A 23903-nucleotide genomic window follows, 5' to 3' on the forward strand; every position below is an offset into this window, starting at 1 on the left:
AAAATGTCTCCTTGCTATTTTTCCTGACACATTCATAATCATTAGGCTACTTTTGTCAATGCTTTGCAGCAAGCTTTATGCGTGCCCAGGAGTGTGAGGCATGTTCTGCCCCCTAGTGGCCTTTATGAGTCTTTGAGTGTAAAAAAATCAACAAACTGAAAATATAAATATAGTTGTTTTTTTAGGTAATATGTAATGTAATGTTGTTTTTCATAATATTGGTGAAAAGAATATCGTTCAGGAACCGGTATCGAAGTCAAGGTATCGGTATCGATATCGAAAAAAATACCTAGCCCTAATTACAAGTAACTAAACCAATATAACTCTGTCACCTTAAAATAGTGTAACCAAAACAAACTTTGATTCGAAGCACATAAGTATTTGAGAATCAGAGAAAGATACAAAAGAACACATTGTGTACTAAATGTATTTTATTAGAGAATTAACTACTCATTCCATGATGCTTTGCAAATGAATGAATTAAGTCATTGATTATAAAATAAAGTATATTTAAGTTTATTGCAAAAAAGTATAATATATATAAAATATGTAAGTTGTTTGAAAGTGTAGATTATGGAAGCTTGTTTCCGCCTCTGAATAAAACATTTTAAGTAATTGCAACTTTCAATTGCGAGACTTTTTTTCTCGCAATTGCGAGTTTACTTTTCGCAATTTCGACTTTTCTCAGAATTTTGACATATAAAGTCGCAATTGTGAGTTAAAGTCAGAATTGTGAGAACTAAAGTAATAATTGCGAGAAAAAAAGTCAGAATTGCGAGAAAAATATCAGAATTGTGAGATAAACTAGCAAAGAAAAAAGTATTTGTTTCTCACAATTGCGAGCATATATTTCACAATATAATTATTTTACTTTATAAGTCACAGTTGTGAGTATATATATATATCTCGCAATTCTGACTTTTTAACTCATTGAATGCGAATGTATATCTTTATGGAGATATATTTTTATGTATTAAGGTGCAGGCACTCAATTGTCCACTCAATTGGGAATTTTCTTGTGAGGTCGAAAGATTCAGCCACACAGATTTCACAACTTGGTCTTGCAGATTTGGCGCGTTCACCAACAAAAAGCAAAAATGACTTTGTGGGAGCTGATTTTTTTCTGTTCCTTTTTGCTCTCAAAAAAATAAATTAGATGTACACATCTGCTTGAGTCACTTCTCTTCAGTCTTTTCCACTCGGCATGCATGATCCTGGCAGTGACGTTGAAACTCAAAATAGCATCAAGGGAAGTGATGCACTTAGTTACCTCCACAACACACATCTCAAATACAAGTGCAAATAATGCACTAACACACAATGAGGTGGTAATTTGCATGATATATTTTTTTTCTGGGAAACAGTGTCAAGCATTCTGCTCCGCATCACAACATATTTTTCTATGCAATGTGGCGCAGTGATTAACAAGAAATATTTAAAATGCATGTCAAAAAGGTTGCTAACCCCTGACCATTTTAAAGACCAGACAATCTGACCGGTCATATTGCTTTTGTTCCATGTGTTGGCTGTCAGGGGAAGAGAAATGGTACAGAAATTCATGATTGACGCACATTCACGTTTCTCATTACAATATTAATATTCAATCCAGCCGCTCGAAAACACTTGAGCATGTCTCTGCATGCAGGCTCATGTTTGGACCGTACAACACACTTCCTTTTCTGAAGGCCGGCCGGTCATCTACAAAATATTTCACTCTCTGGATTTATCCGACCTATCGTATGCGTCCACATTTTGTATGCATGTACAGTATCTGTCTGTATATGTGGCCATCTTGTGTTATGGAATTGCGTTCGGGCCTGTGAAATCGATTGTGGTGCAGCTGCAGGTTTGTTGTCACCTTATTTCATTGAGATTGATCTTATGGGTCATTGTTCTATGAGATCAATAATGGCATCGATACCAGAGCCCTTCGTTGTCAATCTCCCTCCCACCCAAAGAAGTGATTAACTGGCAACAATGATAGCTCCATCATGGCCTTGTTTTCCATCTGCAGTTTTCAGGGCTTTGCTGTGATATGCAGGAGAGGCTCCCCATGCGGCTTAAGCCTGAGTCTTGGGGAGGAGAGTGGGATAGACATGCATTATCACGCTTGTAGAGACAGCCTGGATCCGTGAGCGATATCTCTGAGGCTCAGGAGCACGATGTTGTTTTCTCCATTATTGCCACATCTTGCTTTCTGCTCGTATCTAAACCTGTGTCAGAAATGATCTTTTCCACTACTTTTGCAGGCAGGGTATGAATGCACGGTCATTCAATAAAAAAGCGCGATTGCAATTACGACCGCTACCATTTTTAACTGATCATGAAAGCATTATTACAACATTTTATTCAGAGGTACTGCATGAAAAGATAAGATAAAGATAAGTGCTGATTAAACATAATAATATATGATGCCTGAGCAAACAACACAAAACAGCCCTAGAACGGAATATTCAAATATAAATACACTACCGTTCAGAATTGTGGAGCGTTTCTTTATTTTTTGATTGATTGATTGATTGATTGATTGATTGATTGATTGATTGATTGATTGATTGATCGATTAAGAATGCATTCAATTAATCAAAAGTGACAGTAAAGATGTTTATAATAAATGCTGTTCTTTTGAACTTTATATTCATCAAAGTCCTGAAAAAAATATATATAATGGTATATAAAAAAAAACAAAGCAGCATGGCGGTTTTCAACATGGATAATAAAAATAAGAAATGTGTCTTGAGCCGCAAATTAGCATATTATAAATAATTTTGTGAAGGATCTTGTTACACTGAAGACTGGAGTAATGATGCTGAAGTAAATTCAGTTTTGCCATCACAGGAATAGATTACATTTAACATTTATTTAATTTGAAAATAGTTTTAAATTGTAATAATATTTTACAATAGTAAAGCTTTAATTGTAGTTTTGATCAAATAAATGCAGCCATAGTGAGCATAAGAGACTCCTTTCTAAAACATTAAGAAATGTTACCTTACTTATAAATGGTAGTTTAAAATTGATATTACAAATCATTCTTGCCTTTAATTTCACCTTCATTTCTGACCCTGATCCAAACGGTGAATTTTCTGTCGGGTGTGCCTCAAAATACTATTTTAATAATTGTGATACTACAATATTGCAATATACAGACTTATTTCATGGAGGAATTGTGCTCGGCCAGTCAACAATCATCCATATCCAGGTGCCTTTTCGTTTCTTTATACGTGTGTGTCTTGAGCGGCGCAGAGAAAATTATGAAAGCTGACTCTGAAAGGATATTTAGCTGCGCCGAGAGGCTTGCATGAAATGAGGCCCAGCATATTAATTTTCAAATGCATTCAGGCCGCTATGAATGGCATTTTCTGATCCCGCCATTACTATTCTATTTGCTGTGTTCTGACTCACTCTGAATAAACACCTGTGGGCTCGCAGCAATGCCAAAGGCACTGAATGTTTCTTCTCTGAGGTGCAATACGTCACAAACAATTTCACCCCTTAATGAAGTATAACCACGGTGATGACAGCAATGAAACGATACAGATTTGTCTCTGCTTCAGTCATTTGGAGAGCGCGGAATAAACAGATGATGATAATAATGATGTAATGATCTCTGTGCATACAGCCAGGCCAAAAAAAAAATGGGAGAGGGATATGCAGATTTGCGTTTTCATTTCTACACATGCACAAATAGAAGCGTTCAGAGTGTTTTCAACCAGCTGTCTTTGGAATAATGATGTTGGAGTTTGCCAGAACATTTCGACAGTGTAGAGCAATTCTGCTTGCTTGATTACAGTTGCAATACATATTCATAAAGAAAGCCAAGTGGATTACGTGATTTAGACCGTGGTTAATTTATCACTAATTTCAAGCAGCATAACCACAAGACATTTTTCGCAGGTAAATAGATTCAGCTTTTTCTTTCCATTCTCTGACAAGGTTTCACGTATTGCAGAACGTCTTCTAAACGATCTTTACCTAATATTTATCTTTGTTTGTTTCATCCATAACAGTATCAAGAGCAATAATCTCCCATTTTGACATGTGTCATAATTGTGCAGCTCTGTTTCAGAGGATTTTTTTTTTCTTTTTTCTTTTTTTTTACAACAAAAAAATGCAGTGTCATTGATTCATGTAAATACTTCACTTTAATAGAGAAATTATATTATAACAGTCATGACCTGTTTGTGATGCTGTTACTATGATTTCCCATTTAAAGGCACGGTAGCTAAAACACAGCCTATTCTAATTCTAAAGGTGCACACACAAAAAAAGAGTAAAAGAATATTTGATTTTGATCTTTTTTTTAAAGACTTTACAGTAGTCTTACATAAATGTAATTCTTCTGATATGTTGTCCCATAAAAAAAAAAATTCTGCTAGTTGAATTGTCCAAAAGTGCTGGATTAAACATTATTATTATTATACAGGCCTCTTTTTCAGGTCCAAACAGGGTGATAAGAAATCTTTAATATGATGCATCTGATCACTAGCAAAGCTCTTGTAGCTCTAATATTGGCGTGTTGAGATAAGATTGCCTCATACCCTGTATTATACTACAAAAAAAAGTAATATTAAAGCTTACAGCTTTAATAAATGTATAGCTGAGGTAGATATTTAGCTAGCTTTAGTGCTTGCCAGGTTTGTTTGTAGCTGACTTACATGGTGTCTTCGGGCAAAATGCTAATTGGCTTTTTTTTCAGTATATATTCTAATATATGCTTATCATGACACATTTTGAGTTATTTCACTTTTTTAGTCATCCGTTTTGAATGGTGAGACGCATGCAATATTGCGAATTTTACTTTTATGTAGTAAAAACGAATAAAACCGTAGATAAAATAGGATGTGAACACCTCGTTTTGGATTAAGGAATTCCCCAGTACTGGGGTGCAGATGGATGATGGGCAGGCACACGTCGTATCACAATCGTAATTTCATACCACCCGTCTTTCATTTCTGACCAATTTCTTGTTATTAAGTCATATCGGCTGTGCCCCTCTCCCTTAGCAGCCTCAGTACCTCATCATCTTCCAAAGCAGAGATGTGATTGCTGCTCTAGAAATGGTATCGACTAGTTCATTTCACCGAGCAGTGTGTTTGAGATTTAGGACTGACCTTCCTTATCTGGCTTTTCATTGAATGCTGCATGTGAGCAGATCCGAGGCGGAGGAAGAATCTTCACAGGGTTCTAAGTAGACAGTCGAGGGATCTTGTGTGTTCCAGATCTATGAGTGACGAATGAAGCTATTTTTTTTGTCAGGCATTGGGGGCTTATATTGAAGGCTGTGATGGAAAGGGCCAAACACAGGATATTTGGCCTGGCCACCCATTATAGAAGAGAAATGGGAAGGTCAAGACCCTAGGATGTTTTCATTCTTACAGGGATAGTTGGGATATCAGGGATAAAAGGCGTGACAATTCTGTCATTTTTTACTCACGATATATGAATGTATTTCTTCCATGGAATGCAAAAGGAGATGTTTATATCTGAATGTCAGAGCTGCTCTTTTACACCGTACATTGAAAGTGAAAGGTGACAGCAGCTGTGAATAATAAATCATATTTCAGGCAAGTACAAATCTATCATATGGCTTCAGAAGACTTGGAATATAGTGTGCAAGTCGAATGATTCAAGGTTATTATTGTTAAATAAAACTTTTAAAAACTGTAACTGTTGCCTTTGCAAGTAACTGAAATAAGTTGAAGCTCTAAAATTACTAATACATAAAAAAATAATCAAATTGTAATGTTACTCTTTTTTTTACAAAAATTACTATTAAAAAATAAAATGGAAATTACAACTGAAAAATATATATATAATTAAAAAAAGCAAATACACAAAAATAACAAACTATAATAGTATATAAATAATACTAATATAGCACTTGTTTGTGTTTTTATTTTTACTAGAGCTTCCACTGTATAGAAAAGAGCAGCTCAAGCGTTTGTCTGAACTCTGCAAAAGAACGTCATGCAGTGCGTGTTTGGAATGACATGAGGAGGATGTTAGAACATTTTTGGGTGAATTATTCCTTTTATATTCCTTCTCATATGACTGTGAAAAGGAGAGATTGTCCTTCATAAAGTGCTAACTGTTGTTACATAACAGAGCATAAAGAACATCTGCATTAAGGGGTTTAATAATCTAATGAATATCTTCACATTTATTGGCAATAACTGGCTCAGATAATGCGTTTAGATCCCTTGAGTGTAGTTTGGATTTTAACACTCAGCCAGACTGAGTACTACTACTTATATGATTGTTCCTTGCATAAAGGTTTTGTGAGTGCAAGCTATTTCCAGGCTGAAAGGGTGTTTTTTATTTTTTATTTTATTTTTTCAGACTAAAAATCTCAATACCCATGGGCAGGGATGTCGAAAGTACCGGTGCTTTGCAACCAAGTCAATGCTAAAACTTGACTTAACATTTTTTTTAACAATAGCAGTCTTTCTAAAGTTTTGCTAGGCGAGTATCAACTCCATACCCACGCGCTGTCAGACTGACAGGTGACTGCTTTTGAACACTCACATGTGTTTTTGCCTGCATACAAAGGCATTTCTTGTTCGAATTGGCTGTCTTGGTGTGGAAATAATAAAAATAAAGAAACTGAGAAATACTTTAAGGCTATGTTTTTTTTGCCATTTGTTTATACAGTACGTTTTAACTAAATGTTTTGAAAAGCGCATTACTTTCTGTTGTGGTATCGAAACTGTTTTTGAATATTGTGAAATTTCACTCCCTTTGGTTCTGACTACTAAAACTGCCACCGTGATATCCCTACTCGCAGGCTTGTGAAGACACCCTAAAACATCTTTCTGTCACAGTGGTGTCATTGCTCACAACATGGTTGTCTGAATGTTGGAACGTTGTGCTCATTCTCTGAATAACGGTTTCCCACTGCAATCATTTTTCAGCGTGATCCAGGACAAGTTCTGCGGGATCATTAACATCAGCGTGGAGGCGCTGCACGATGTTATGACGGAAGACCCTGAGACGGCTACCTTCAAAGAGTAAGTTTGATTCTCTCTTTTTGATGACACTTCTCCACAGAGGCATTTTGTCTGCTTAATGACCTGGAAAATGGTGGACAAGGGCACATGCTGTCATGGCAGGGTTTCATGAAACAAATGCTCAACGTTAAGAGAAGTGATCGTGATGTGTGTCACAATGTTTGTATTTGTTAGATTATATAGTATTATAGCAGGTTACGTGTGTGTGTGTGTGTGTGTGTGTGTGTGTGTGTGTGTGTGTGTGTGTGTGTGTGTGTGTGTGTGTGTGTGTGTGTATTAGTGCTTTCAATCGATTAACAAAAATTAACTAGATTACCGTAATCACACTTTTTTTCTGTGAGTAATTGTGACTAATCGAGATTAAAAACACTTACGCTTTTATACGGTTTTAATATATTTTATAATGTAATAATTTCACAGTTAATCACAGTTCACATTAAAGTTTAATCGCATCATTTATGAATGAAGGCTAGTATCGATACTTATACAGCTACTGATGTCTAACTGGTAGGACATATACAGAAATTTAATAAAGTTATCTAACAGTCTGTACTGCATTAATTACAAAATAAATATAGATGAATCCTTATAAAGCTACAAAATTTCCTTAAGTCAAGAGCAGTGTTTAATTTCCTGTGTTACCTTTGTTCTTTGATTAACTTTAATGACAGACAGCATTATTGGCTGCTGTCACTTTAAGACCTTGACACCCGTCTCATTTTCTCACAACTCTTCACATTCATTTAAGACTTTATTTAACTCATTTTAGACTACTCTTATGAGGATACTTGACAAAATGGACATTTTGGCATAATTGTGTTTCACTGTTCATAAAGCGTGAAAGATAACTCTATACTTGCGTGCGTTTTTGTGCGTGTTGTGTGTCACACAGACAAGATATTCACAGACAGCGTGTTCTCTTTTGTCTTGTCGCGCTTGAATGGTTTCAAAAGCATTTGCGTGAATAAGAGCGTGAACACTTATGTAATGCTAGCCAAAAGATGACAAAAAACTGATGCTGCGTTAATTGCGTTAAATAGTTTGAATGCATTAAACTTGAAAAAATGTATCACACGTGTTAACGTTGACGGCACTAATATATATATTATATATACGAGCCTCTTAATGCATTGTGTTTCCTTCCGGAGCATCAGTAAATGTTTGAACCTTTTTTAATAGTTGCGTTTGAGTCCTTCAAATGTCCTCAGTTTGAAAAGATGTATCTCAAAATCATAGTTACGGCTGGAAAGGGTTCAAATATGCAAAAGATGCTGGAAAACTGATGAATTTGCAGGACCTGGTCATCTACGTTTTGCCATTAAGTGTCATTTGAAAGTTGATCACTGTGCCACAACCCCTCTTTCATTGACTTGCGCAGTTCAATTCTCACACCTTAATAATATTTATAACTATGAGTAATGATCACCTCGTAATATAGATCTGTTTTCTGGCGCATGTGCCATAGGTTGCCGACCCCTGGTATACAGTATGTTTGTTTTATGTATACGTTTGGGTTGTGTGTACGCTGGTCATGAAATGTGAATGATGCTGTGAGATTGCAAATATTTCATGACTTCAGGATGTGGTGCTATACCCTTATGTTCATCTCCTAAGGCATTTTATCATTTCCAGGCAGGATGTATACACAACCTGCCTCATACATACTTCAGTGGGGTGTCAAAAGAGTATTCATAAATGCAGTGAGAGATTACACAGCTGCTGGAAAACGGTGGAAAAAGGCACATTTTTGAAATGAAGTGTAACATGAATGTAATTTCTCTACTTTGCACACGCGCGCCTCACGACCTTACTCACTTTCTCCGGCTGCCTGTCCTCTAGCTGCATGCTGATGAGCCACTTTGAAGAGCCGAAGCTGACAGATGACGAAGAACCCCCAACAGAACAGGACAAGAGGAAGAAACTGGTGAGTTGCACCCCGGCTCAAAGGTCACAGATGTTACCCTCGCCTATTGATGACAGATGTGGCTGTTATTGATGAGTTATAGTGGGTGTTGATTGAAATAGTACATTAAAACTGATTGAACAAATAGAATTGGCTGCATTGCTACTTCAGTTCACAAACAAAGAGGTCAAAAGGTGTTAATGTGTTGAGAAATCTCAATTTCGCATGAACAAGCTTGATGAACATCCAACTTATCCTAAGGATAAGGGTCTAAAGGTTAAATTTTCTCACGGTTCACTGTATGCTTCTGTCCTGAGGTTATGGTCCTGGGGCCGGATTCACGAAAATCCTCTTAAAGGGATGGTCCCGAGTAAAATAAACCTAGGGTCCTTTGCACCATGACCTCGAGCCAAACACCCCCCTTATTTAGAGAAATCAGCCGAATGGCTTAGTGCAGGCGATAACAGCCACAAATATGTATCTCGTAAATTGCCCCACTAATAATGTCCAGAATGGTACCAAACTTCTATATTAGTGCAAATATGTTCTGTACTCCTAAAACGAGGCATTGGAAAGTTTGTAAGTACATCGTAAGTTTATTAAAATAACACTTCCCTGATGGGTTATGCTACTGCTAAACCGGATGTTGACGTCACTTCTGTGAGTTGAGTAAAGTCAGTAAAAGTCCTGGCAGATCTCGGATCGTCATCACACTTCGTCCTTATGCTTCGTTCTCTCTGCCAGGACTTTTACTGACTTTTTGTAAATCATTTTGTGATTGTCGAACACAACTGAATGAATTCAAGGCACACATTTTCATTATGCCAAACTGGCTTTACTATAATCAAGTCTCTTTAGAATGAATGTGTGTGTGCTGCCTAAACCTTCAACAGATAAGAGAGCAAACGATCATCTAAATCTTTGCTGATTGTGCAACATCAAACCACATTTACAGTATGTAAATATCCGGTGTGTCAGAGATGAATATACGCAGGTTTTAAAGCATTTATGGTTCCTTCTCATCATTTAAGCACATTATCACTTCAAGAAAACCAATGGAAAAAAAATAATTATATATATATATATATATATATATATATATATATATATATATATATTTAGGGGTACCAAATATAATGCTGAAGAACCATTTATGTTAAATATGGTCTGAAAAATCTACAGAGGTTTGGAAATTTGAGGATGGAAAAAGTATAGAATTTTTAAATAGAAAATGTGTAGGAACCCTCCCATGAAATGACATCAGCAATGCATTCATTACAGTAATTATTCATACGTGTTAGTTAATTGTTAATGTTATTTTAATAATGAATTGGTGAATGCTAAAATTAACATTACATAAGATGAATAAATGCTGTTAGTTTATGTTAACAAATGGAAAGTTAGAAATGAGATGAACCATGGTACAAAAGTGCCATATCGTTGGTGGCAAACTGATTTGTTGTTTTGCTGCTTTTTTATGGGAACCCCCTCACCCGTAGTGTTTAGATAAAAGCTATAATGAGAGAATAAAATGCCATTGCTGTGTTTTGGAGAGAATTGTGGTGAAATCTCAGTCTGTCTTTTCCTAATGTTATTTTTTGTGTAACACCCACATGAGCATGTTTCAGCTGAGTGGGGCTCCTGATAGAAAATCTGCCAACAACAATAGCTTCCGAACAACAGTTGAACATTATCAAATTTACCATGTGAAGTGCAGTAGTTCAAAAGCCTATTCGAGCGGTTTTAAGTGAGTCATTTCTCTTAATTGTCTGTATGATAAAACGGCTCTGGTGGTTTATGATACTTTCAGCCGCTTGCTGGTTTGAAATGAAGCACATTTTTGAGCCTGCAAGTGGCAACCTTTTCTCACTGGTCTTATATGACGGTTATATATTTCTTTGTTAGAGAATGACGTGGGATGAATCTCAGTGCCCGAGTACTCGAAAATGACAGCTGTGACTAATCAAAACACAATTGCGGGGGATTCATTTTTCAGTTTTTGATGGGATACAGCATAGTTTTTGATGATATTTTGCTTTTGCGGACTGCAATTTGCATCAATACTGCACCCGGTGACATGAAGACAGAGGCCAAAGCGTTCACAGCGTTTACCCAGAGTGCTTTCTTGTGTTTTAAAACAGATAGTCAAGAGTGCAACTGAATGAAACTGAACGCAGATGCTCATTTATTGTTTTTAGACATAAACAAAAAAACAAGCCACAAGATGCACAAAAAACAAACCAGTAAGACATGATGCAACAGCCAAAGGGGCCTTTCACAAAGAACATGTGAGTTTGAAAATGTGAGATGCATGGTAGTGTAAAAATGCAGACTTTGTTTGAAACTTTTTGCACTTTAGAACATGAAGCTAAAATAGGTTATTTTCACATTATTTTTGACTGTTTTGACTGGTTTTTGTTCCTATCTTTTTTTCCAACTCTATTATTATTAATTTTGTCCAAAAAAACGCACAAGAGCAAAACAAATACAGAAGAAGAAAAAATCCCACCCCAACATAACGAACATAAAAATATAGAATTAAAACTGAATCAATAAATAACAATAAAAATAAATAAATAAAAATAGATAACATATGTTCAATTATGTATACATTAGGGGTGTAACGGTACATGTATTCGTACCGGACCGTTTCGGTACAGGACTTTCGGTACGGTGCACATGTGCACCGAATGCAATCTTTCATGTAAATTAGGCAAGTTTTGTGTGCGGAACATACGTCAATTCCGAGTTTCCACACGAACATATTAAGTGTCGGAAGTCTCCGCGTTGCACTTATTAAATCTGATTAATCGTTTTTGTGATTCAAATACATGTAAAATATTACCATAACATCTGTCTTCCTGTGTGCGGAAATTTGTTTATGTTGCTGTGACAACGAAACACGTGCAAGCGCGCCTGTGTTAAGAGCGCTGATGCGCTCATCTGTGGACATTTCCGTATGCCTTTCTGTTAAAAGCGGGCTTTCCACACAAACAAACGTACATGTGTCATTAGTATGAGAAAAAAAATTGGATTTTAACTCTCGGGTCGGGCTCGGACATAAATATCGCATAAATAAAGATCACCACATACACTCACACTCGCTTTAGCCCAGCCTCTCGCTAGCTAGCGTCATGGCCAATAACAGGAGTAGGTTGAGTCATTTTGAAGAGTTATGGTAACATGAATATAGCCTGTTTGGATGTGTCGGCGACTACACACCTGGTTCAATAGTGTTAACTTCTATATTTAATTTTTAACTTGAGGAGTGCTATGTCTTTAGAACTAGTTTCTTTAGTGTTGTGCGTGAGATGCTGCAAAATATGCTAGACGTGAGCGCAGTGATTTAACAACTTCCGTCTAGCGCATGTTTAAATAGAAAAACTAGGGAAATAACAGCGCAGTGGAATGCAGAAAAACGGCCCCAAGACATCCATTGACCAATAATTAAACGATTGCGCAGATGGACCACCTCCGATTTGTCTGTCAAGTGCTCAAGTAGATAAAATGACCAAAATATTCCTCCTAATAAGCAGTCTCACACCTACGTCCCCAAAAGACTGAAATGCTTCAAGTAGGAGGGATGAGATTGACATGTTATTATCCAAGTTGCATTAGTGGCATGATATAACCTAGACACCATGGAACTCAAATACGTTTGTTTTTTGTCCCATTTTGATGTATTTACTCAAAAAAATTGTTGCTGCCTTACACTAAGTACAATCAACTTGGATGTGTAAGTCATTTCAACTTAAATTACATTAAACTGACTTTTAAAAATAGTTGATGTTATTTTGGTGAGTTAAACCAGTGTAAAAAGATACGTTGAACATATCGATTCTATATTTTTTTTTTATCGGACACATACCTGGAACGCTTGGGCAAGGCAGTGGTATATTAAATTACGTTAGTGTTCCTGCAGAAAGTGGTAGAGTGTTCAGAGCCGTTTCGAAGGAGGACCGGAGTCCAGAGGAAACTAATCGAGGGAATGGACACAGCGAGTAATCAGTCCGCACATAACAGGCGGTGGGGTGCCCAACAGACAGTAGATAAAGTCAAAGAGATGTATTACGCTACAAATCTAGACTGACACAGGGAAGGTGTAAGTTCCCCCTGGTTAATGATGCACAAAATGGATTAAAAGGAAAAATGTTCCTTTTTTTATCACTTCTCCCAGCATGAAGCAGGTTTATACTTAAACGGTGTATTTGAAATCATTGCAGCCATTTAACCACCCAACTGTCATGATGTTACGGACAGGGTGATATTTGTGCAGTCAGTCCTGCACAAAATTGGTGCCAGCGGCTTTAGACAGGGGGACAGTTCTGAAATAAGGGCGGCGTTAACCTTGTTTAACCTTGCTTCCCAAACTGGTTAAACTGTCATTCTGTTGCAACTGATGTGTAGTGTGCATCATTGCCATTATAAAAAGAAATGGAACTGAAATGGTTTCCCCTTGGTGTGTTATAGGCATTCGGCCCTCGGACATCTTTTGTAATTTATATTAAAGCGCTATAGTTTTTGTATTTCATCCTGACTCAGTGAAAGTAAATATAGATTGTGTAATTAAGAAGATGGTTTTGCTTACACTCATTCATACTGACAAGTAGCGTCCAAGACGGCATATGGCATCTCAGGGCTATTTATTTGAAGTGAATTAGTCATTTTTTTTGATGACGTGAACAGGATAGGTTAAATATGCTTAATCTGTTATTGTTGATGCTGCCTCTTACATTAGTGTCTCTGTCATAGTCACACTCTCAATACTAAGGCTCATCCCTGCCTTCTCTCATTATTTGTTTGTATGCTTCAGGGTTTGAAGGTCAATCAAAACAAGAATACTGAATTAAAACCGTTTGCTTTTTCGGGATGCGGTATTGCATAACCCGGAACCATCTATTTAATAAGCACATTTCACTCTGATTTATTACCCGTGAATCCCAGGGTGTGCTAGATTCGGTTAACCTGTTAAATGTCTATTTATTTTTTGCTGCTTTGAGCGAAACGCTCCTAATTTCACACACTTTTAATTTTTCACTTTTCATTGCCCTGTGGTGGGGGGGTCAGGGGGTTCCTTGTTTTTGTTTGGTTTGAAAAAAATGTGATTGTTTTAAATTATTGTCTCTTGATATCGTCTGCATTCAAATGTTTTATGGCCTTGTTTAGACTTGCTGCAGAAGCCTACACTGCCATTTGGGGTCAGTAGGTTTTTTTAAAATGTTTTTTAAATGAAAGAAGTCTCTAATGCTTACCTAAGGGGCCATTCACACAGAACGCGGTTTTCCATTCCACGGCGCTTTTTTTCACAATGTTTTTCGATGTTAATGTGCTTGACGGACGTCTTTAACCATTGCCTTTGCGTCTTGGACCTTTTGCAGCATCTCATGCATGACAAGGCATTCTAAAAATGTAGCACTCATGTTAAAATAAGTTTTAAAAGACCCATCACAAGACTTTGCAGTTTTTCCCCATGCAGCATATATATTCTCTGGCTCTGTAGGCATCATTGTCCACATCATTGTCCATCACTTCTGACATTTTCAGTACGTGAGATTGTCCTTTTATGTTGTTGCATGGGCTCTTGAAGCTCCGCCCTCTTCATGTAAGCAGCTCATTTGCATTGAAAGGCACACACACAAAAACTTTTTTTGCATGCTATAAAAATTATTTCTGGGGTATTTTGAGCTAACACACTCTGGGAACATCATAGACTTATTTTACATCATGTAAAAAGGGGCAATCCAATCTCCCCTTTAAAGCTGGATTTATTTGAACAGTAATAATTAATAGAATTAAAAAAATTGTATTATGTCATTTATTCCTGTGACGGCAAAATTGAATTTTTACCATCATTACTCCAGTCTTCAGTGTCACGTAACCTTCAGAAATCATTATAGTATGCTGATTTGATGCACAATAAACATTTCTGATTATCAATGTTGATGCTGTTTAATATTTTTGTTGTAACCATGATACAATTATTTGTCCATGATACATTGATGAATAGAAAGTTAAAAAGAATATATTTTGTTGAATTATAAATGTTTTTACTTTCACTTTTAATCAATTTAAGGCATTCTTGCTGAATAAAAGTATTACTTTATATATATATATTACTGACCCCAAACTAAATGGTAATCTATATTTTCCCCCAATCATTGATTCTAACTTATTATCCAGTGGAAAGAACTTATTATTGAGAGGAATTAACCTGTGACAGGGTTTTTATTTTATTTATTTTTTATTTACATTGATGAAATTACTAACATACTATCAAATATTTTATAGCCTAGCTTGAACCTTTTTTTAGTGCAACTTTTTTTCTCCAGATCATTAATGTTAACATATTAGATGGTTGCATTAGCATATTATTATTAAGGGAATCAAAACTAAATTAGAACTCAAAACTGTGTTAGACAATCATCAGTAATGAATTCAGCTCAAGATTTCAGCGGTTTTTGCAAATCACATAAAAATACAATGATTATGAAATAATGACAGCTTTCTTCAGTCTGCCTATGAAAACTTTCCAGCCGGCCCTCATGCCGTTAGTCTAATTAGATTATTATGAGAATGTTATCATAGCATAATAGTAATATGCTAATTTGGACTGGACAGCAAGGGAGAGGAAAATGGCACATGGGAGAAAAAGACATTCACAATGCTTTGGCACAATGAAGAATAATGTTTATAGTAAGACTTGAATAGACTTTTTGTCTTTTATATATTTAGCTTTTTAATGGACCTAATGACTGTTTTGTTGGGTATCAGAGTCCTCTTGTATGACCCTTGTTAAATTACTTGAAACTTTTGTCATTTGTTTGCATACCCTTGTGTCATTCCAAAACAATATATGATGCGATTGTTTTCTGTGGAATACCAAATGAAAAACTTTGGGTTCTAGTCTTTTAAATACATAAACCAAATAAGTTGGTTTCCAATCAACATTCATTGTGGCTTTAACTTCATTTTGGATGGTTTTGTTTGTCACCGTTCTGTATTTTCTGTAGTTCCATGCAACCATTTTAAAGGTCTTTGACCTTTTCCACACCTAAATGAAGAGCTCTCAGCATGTCTGAGACAGCTTAACCTTCAGTTTGATGATAGGACCATACTGAGAACCCTCTCAAGCGTTCTCTACTCTCTTCTGTTTTCCGTGGCCACGCATTAGCGCCGCTAGCATAACAGCACTCTGTCCTCTAGAGCTGCCTCTTAGGATCGAGCAGCGCTTCTCTTTCCTCAAGTGACTGAGAGGATCGTGTCAGTGGTGCTCTGAGTCAAGTTGATAAGTGGTGTCGGACACATTTTTGCTTCATTTATTGGAAGCATCATGCAATGCTGGTCTCTTTCTTGTGTTTCTCACATTTTCAATTTACAGGGTGTGTTTAATTCATTGGTGAGTGACGAAGTCTATGGTATCCAGTAAGCAGCTCTCAGCAGAGTGTTTCCACTAGAGTCACGATTGACTCTTAATCTCAAATTGGCCCTTGGGAAGTTTTCCTGCAATTGGCAAATAAACAGTAGCTTAAAAAGCATCTGCCATGTTGTTAGTCACATGATCTACCAGCGTCATTTGCGTCGCTTCACTACCATTCATAAATCCTCACCCGTGGCCTCATGGGATCGTCGAGTGTTCATCGAACGCGCACTTCAGAATCTAGGCGGAAGTACAGTACAGCGTGGTGTGCATTTTGAAACCAGAAAAAAATAGCAATTTAGTGCAGTGAGAGCCGCTACTATTCAGTTAATGGAAAAAAACTGTAATCTGTAGCCTTTTTAAATAATAACCGGTAAACAAGTTTTATTCTAGTACACTTGTTGTAGTAACATTTTTCCTAAATCAAGCTCATATGGAGGTGTTTCTCCAGCGAATGTTGGAGATTTGTGTTTTTTCATTAGAACGGCCGCATCTGAGGCATTACGACTAACTTACAAGTTACAGAGTTTATTGTAGAAATGTGGTCGCCCAATCTTGTGTTATTTTAGAGATATATAACTGATGTATATGGCTATGACTAGACGTACAAGGTTTTGCAGACAGTGTGAGGATCCACTGGATTATTCAATCTCTTGTCTAAAGTAACCAGTATTTTTTTTCCAATCAAACCAACTTTCAGAATGGTAATGTTACAGAAGGAGTGAACAGAAACGTTAAAATACTGATTCTGTTTGGAGTGAACTTTCTTAAGCCCTGTTCTTAACTGCTATGTTTTATATATTTATAACTTAAGAGCAGTTTTAAGAAAAAGAAAAAATGATAAGAACTGCACTGCACTCACAATGACATGGATAAGTACATAATCGAATTCATAAATATTACACCATCTTAACATTTTTAAAAATACTGTACATACAGTTCTGAGAGATTAAAACAGTCTTTGTCTTGTTCACATTGAGCTTGAACTTTAAATACTCCTTTAATTTATTTTCAAGATCTGAGGTGAGTTATAGCTATAATATAACAGTACCAGTGATTTTCATTGTCATTGTATGTTGTTGTTCCAATGTTGCAGAAATTTCTATTTAAAAACCATTTGTAAAATAGAATCGTCACGTAACGCGTCACGTCTGGTTGGGGCAAAAACTTTGATTATAAATACCTGTTATCGTGTGTCGCACCGTTGCATCGCGCCTGGTTAGGACATAGTGAGATGTTTATTAAATTGCAACATAACACTAGCTGTAGCTACATAAAATACATATTACTATGACAATGTGAACAATGATCGATCATGCCCATGACGTGAAGAAGATGCAAGAAAAACAGTGTGCAAAGTAACGCTACAAGCGGTTTTTGAGCAGTTTTTTCAGCTGATCAGCAAATCTTAGACTGGAACCTAATGTACAATAAAAATATATTTTTTAAGAAATGCACTTATGTACAGTCTTACAAACGTCTTAAAAATTAATTTAGCTTCTTACGATTTTTGTGAATCCGGCCCCTGCTAAATATCACATGGTAGACTGCAATTCTGGCTCACTAAAATAAAAACTGCAAATTGTCTTGGTGGTTTAACCCTGAATGACAACTTGGAGATGAATGACAAAGCATTAGCAATTTTACTCGTTGTGCAATAAAACTGTCTCCCGGTATTGATTAGCTTTAATCCCACTGCTAATCAAATTGTCTGTTTAAGCTGAAGTCTGGCTATTAAAGCAATATTGTACACTGTAAAACAAGAGTACATCAAACAGCATCCCCTTTCGCTTCAACTGTCCTCAGAAGAGAGAAACTTCAAGTCTGACATCTTATATGCAACACTCATTTCTAAATGATTCTACCGAATTGTCTAAAACAAAGAAAACAGCAAAAATAAATAAGTAACTTACAAAAGATAGATGCTTCTCTCTTCACACATTAGAAATTGATATCACTTCTCCGAAGAGATTCACTGTCAAAATGAACTCAGTATATCATAAAATATAATCTGGATTATATTTCCCTTCCCCGCAACTGTGCTTTACAGAGGGGAAAAAGCTAATCAGGCCATTTCAAAGGTCTAGATGAAGTTAACATTCAAGATTTAACACAGTTATCTGAAATTTCTCGAGACTAAATATACCCCTGAAGCAGGAGATTATGAAAGGTCAAAATTAGCATTTTTGGCACGGCAGCAGCACAACAAAAAACTCTGCTACTACAGAAAAAAGAGATTACAGACTGAAAATAATGACTTCAACTGAAAGAAAAAGTGGATAGAACTAATTGTTTATCAATTAGGTACGTGATCGTGGGGCAAGCGGTGCCAATTTAACTTAAATTCTAAAGCTATTAAGCCTAATTATATTTCAGCATGTCTTAGAAGCATCTTTAACACAGGACGTGTATATTATATTAAAAATACTTGTTAAAAAAAATATATATATATATGAATAAGAAATTCTATAACACTTAGAAATAAAAAAAATACATCAAATAAAATGTAATAAATATAAATTGATTGTCATGACAAACATTATGCACTCTTACCTAGATTGAGGTGACAACTTAAAAAAAAAATAGTATACTATATAATATATGAATAATTAGTTAAACAAAAATTGTCACAACAAATAAAAATAAAATTAAATAAATGATGTCACATGACAAAAAATATTCACTGTTCGCTAGATTAACTTTCCCCATTCTCCCCCATACGCCATTCAGTGTTCCCCAATTGTGTTCCTGGAGGCACACCAACAGAGCACATTTTACACATCTCCCTCATTTCAACCCTCTGTTTCTGTTCTATAACTTCCTACTATATAACATGTGAAACTGGGAAAACCCTGCTAAAATATGTATTTTTTGTGATTCACTGTTTTATACATAAAATCATCCTACATAATGTTATGAACATTCTGTGAAAATATAACCTTGATATCTTTAATATTGACTGAGTAAAACCATGTCAAAGATTTGCTGAACTTTGGGCTCAGAAAATCGTATTTTTGAGAAATTCCAAAATTGTCCAAATTTTGTGTCCAAAAAGCGTGAAACGTTGAAACGAATGGGGAGGACCGTATAAGACAAGCACTTTCGTTTCAAATCAAGCATTTGAAACGAAACATCAGACACAAGTGCTTTACTACTGAAGGACATACGCAACTTTTTAATTAATAAAAACGATTATAATCACAGCTCTAGTCATCATCACAGAGACTGCCATTGATTGTCGCTCGTGTGGATTGATATTAAGGTCTGTTTGCAATTTATAATTGTAGAAAAGCTGTTTCTGAACCGAATGATACAAGAATCAGGTGTTTCTGTGCTGAAAGTAAACCCAGAGACAACTGAAATCAATCAAAGACAACTTCTGGTATTTTTTTGCGCAAAATAATAAAACGTAGTGTCAATAAAATCATTAATTTCTGTATTTATCATGTTATACATTAAAATTGCATTACTGTAAAAAGCCCTTGGTATATCTATAATTGTTTACAGCAATAAACACAAATGACCTGTTTTCATCATTTTTATGGCTATGACTACTTTGACGCTCTTAATCTCATAATTCGATTCTGCGACTTTAGCCGGGGTTTAGACAGCGAGGCGAAAACGAAAAATCCCTGGATGACCTATTACAGTATATCACCTGCCATTCATTTTCACTTAAATAGTAAAGCTTTTACGTTTGATGGCATACCTGTATCCTCGGAAAAACTCCTGAGATCCAAAAGCCAGTGCATTGCCATTGCGACTTACCTATGATGACTAGGCCATAATATTTAAATTCATGATTGGTTAACTGCTACATTAAAATTTTATTCATAAGAATGTTTTGTGAATCCATCCTCAATATTGTTGTCAGTTCAGCTTAAATGGATAAAATTTATAACACCCTCATGATTTTTTTTAAAATTCAGCATTTGTCATTGACCCCATGTTAAACATGGATACAACATTGTGAAAAGCGGTTTCCTCTCCAAAGACTTTAAGACTACAGCAGCCTTTCACTTGGAGAATTCCCTTCATTATTAAATGATCCGGTGCTGTGACACGTCTGTCAGCGGGAGATATTAAAGTCACTGGCCCGAGTAGAGCCACCCGCTACTCCTTTCCCTTCTGTGTGACCCAACAGATTAAAGAAAAGCCATTGCTTGCCCAGAACACGTAAGAAGACAATGTCGCTCACAGAAGAGGATGATGGTTGATTCTGAATGACTGAATGCACTATTTGTATGGGAAAGCGCCGCTCTCATTTAGTCCACGGCTTCTTTGAGTGACTTGATGAGGCTTAAAACTCTAATTAGAAATTCATGAAGCATGGCTCCATCTCTTTGATCCACTCCCTCATTACCAGCCCAGCAAAGTGGATGCAAAGCACACCATTAATATCATTTAGAGTCTATTTTAAGAGCCTGAGGAAGTGCAGAGTAAGCAAACGTGGGCTTAACCTTTCAGACAACTTTGTAAGGTAAGGCAGGATTTATTGGCAACTCGGGAAGTAAATTACAGCTGTCCCATCATCCCTGAAAATTTTGATCTACGTAAACAGCGAGGTTGACCTTTCCTTTTAGAAAATGGATTAATGGATTGGCTTTTAATACCTTACAGTACTAGTCAGTACAGCTATAGTGAGTGGCCGTACAATTGGCTTTGAGGTTTAAACCAAAGGGCAGAGTGTCCTGATGTAGTTTCGTTTGTGCAATACTGATACTATTTGTATGAATAAATTAATAAAAAAAATTCTTAAGACAATGAAAACATTTTAAGATCATGACTAAATTGTGAAGCTGATTAGTTAATATTGAGTCCATCCTAAATATGAATATAATCTTTATTAATAAATATTAATTTATTGAAGTAATATACATTTAGTAAATTATCAATACATCAATATTAACATAGTTATATAATATAATATAGCATAATAAAAAAGCTATAAAAATATTCGTATGGCCAATTTTTTTGGCTCATCATTATTTTGACTCCTGAAGGTCATGCTCTTATGAAATGCCTTCTAAATTGCAGAAATTGCACAAGAAAATTGAAAATTGCATGCAGATGAAGTTATGCATAATAAAAAGGTGTTGTAATCTCCATTTTGGTTATATCTGGGAGGAGACAGAATGGGGAGAAAGTTTGTATATGTAATGAATCTGGAAATCTGCATCAGAGATTTTAATGCATGGCCATTTGAATGGTCATTGATTTATATGTAACATATTAGAGACTGAGATTTTGAGATTGTGTTGGACACGAAATGGCACTGCAGTGATTGTCTGTTAGCTGAGATGTCTTTCTTTTGTGGAGTAGACACTTGATGGTTATATGAGAGAGAGACCATAATTGATAAATTATTTTCTCTAATGGCTTTTCTTTTACAAATGTAAATAAATTATTTTGTTTTTGTTGGTTTCCCTGAGACTGACCAATGACAATTCTCTTTTACGTTAGAAGTATAACTGTTGCTTAACTGTTTAAAAATCTTCTTTATCTTCTGCACCCCCACAGCCTCATCAGTACCCTTTCATGGACACCAAACCCAAAATATCTTCTTATTAATACTCTTACTACTATTGCTACTACTATTATGTGTGGAAAAAGTGTCACATTGGGCTTCATTTCTGAAAAATGAGCTGAATAATTTCCTGTGGATATGCGTAAAACTATTCTTGCTTAAATTTTTGAAATCAAATAATTGGGAAGATTTGGCACATTATTTTTCTTATGTTAGAAAGAAACTGAAAATAAATCATGACAGTTTTAATCTGATAACTCTTAGATGACAGGTGACGCTTGAAGATACCTACCTGGAGAAAATCTGTTTAAAACTCAAAGGATGGACACACCAAATATTAATTTGATTTAGTTAATAGAAGTTAGTTGTTAAATACAATCTGAGCAAAACGTTGCAAGTATACCCACAGTATACTTCACAGTATAGAGTGCTCACAGTACATGAACTTATAGGCTTTTCCTACTCTAGACATTTCTAGCTATTATCAATTTTCTCACTTCCTGACTAATTGTCTGTTTAACATATTATATTTAACATAACTTAACATTACTATTTAACAAATAGTGTTGCAATGTTCTTAATGAAAGTTATACAGTGTTACTGAGTAAATCTAGCTTTTTTTTTTTACTTGAAAGTCTATGTGGGGGATTCCCGAAAACACTGGAAAAGGAGATCAAGGGTCCAGTCAAGCTTAAATATAGATGACTGCCTTTACTTTTAAGTAAAGTTGAGATTGACTTTATTGGCATTTACACATCTGGTCTTCAAAGTTTTTGACTTTATTCAGGAAAATCCTTTAAAAGTTCATGGCGGCTCGGGCAGGATTTCTTCCAGAGGCCTCTCTGCTTTATAGTACTGGCTTGGCTCAGAATAATACTTCAAGGTTCCTTTTTGGAGTGCCTTTTTTTCCTTAAACCCATCCTTGTTTTTCAACAAAATCCTTCAATTGTTCAAGGTCCTAGTGCTTCCTGTGTCTAACTGACACTTAGGTCTCAACAATTGATGGTCTTGGAGATTTCGGTTAAGCAGAATGATCCACGTCCTACAATAAGAAACCATTTTGAGGACTTCAGGTTTCACTCCATAAACTAATTAATTTTTCTTAGAGATAAAAACACCCTATGAAATTCAGCGTCTTTCCTGTGTGAGAGCTGACAATGCTGCTTCATGTTGTCATCCGATCTGCATGTTTCGTTGCAGATGCGTGTGTTTTTTTGTGTGCATCACAATTGCATTCTAGTGATCTCATTTCATCCACTCATAAAAGAATCTTCAGTTTGTTTTTATGCTACCAATGACAATGAACATGTCTATAATCCCTCAAAGCTCATGGATGCTGCGTTGAGTGAGTGGTGGGATTTAATACCGCATTTAATTTTTTTATTTTTGGAAGCTGTCCAGTTGCAATTGATAGTATTGATTGTGTTCCAAGGAAAGCATCAATGTTCCATCGGATCACTGGAGAGATCTGATTTAGTCCATGTACAATTTTGTTTGACTTCCAAGGTCACAAGCAGCAGCATTTATCTATTGATTCCTATGTTTCAACTTTGATACTGTGACTATGAGGCCGTTCCTTAAAAGGCGCCGCATGATACACCTTTCCCCTGGTCATGGGTTAGTATTTTAGCTATTTTGACATGACCAGTTCTTCTTCTTTTTTTTCTACTATCGGGGTACAACGGGGCTAAAGAAACAAAAATGTGCTTTTTACTACTCTCGTAGTGTATGTTTGCAGAAAAAATATATACAGTATGTTTGTATTGAACATTTATGGAGCAACAGATTTTGAGTACAAATAATTCATAAAAGTGGTTTATTTTGTTTAAAAATCGTATTAAAGGAGAACTCTTTTTTTTCTCAATTTTAACATTGAGCTCAATTTTTAGTAAATTTGGAGTGCTGTCAATACAGAGAACAACGACAAAAATCGGTGTTGCCTACACCGTGTTATCCTCTTTTTAAAATTTGCACCCTATTGACTTGAATGGGGTCTAATTTTAAACCTGCTTTTATTTCTCTTGTCATCCTTGATGTGTCATTACA

At 35.8% G+C, this 23903-nt stretch overlaps 1 protein-coding gene across 1 annotated transcript in view; it reads left to right on the forward strand.

Annotated features, from left to right (window-relative positions):
• Positions 1–23903, forward strand: part of ipo11 (importin 11) — a 172197-nt gene that overhangs the window by 140556 nt on the left and 7738 nt on the right. The window contains exons 28-29 of the mRNA XM_079637995.1: positions 6915–7010; positions 8850–8934. Coding sequence (XP_079494121.1) covers positions 6915–7010; positions 8850–8934 — 181 coding nt within the window. The remainder of the gene's footprint in view (positions 1–6914; positions 7011–8849; positions 8935–23903) is intronic.

Source organism: Phoxinus phoxinus (assembly GCF_949152265.1).
Source record: "Phoxinus phoxinus genome assembly, chromosome: 15".
Classification (NCBI taxonomy): domain Eukaryota; kingdom Metazoa; phylum Chordata; class Actinopteri; order Cypriniformes; family Leuciscidae; genus Phoxinus; species Phoxinus phoxinus.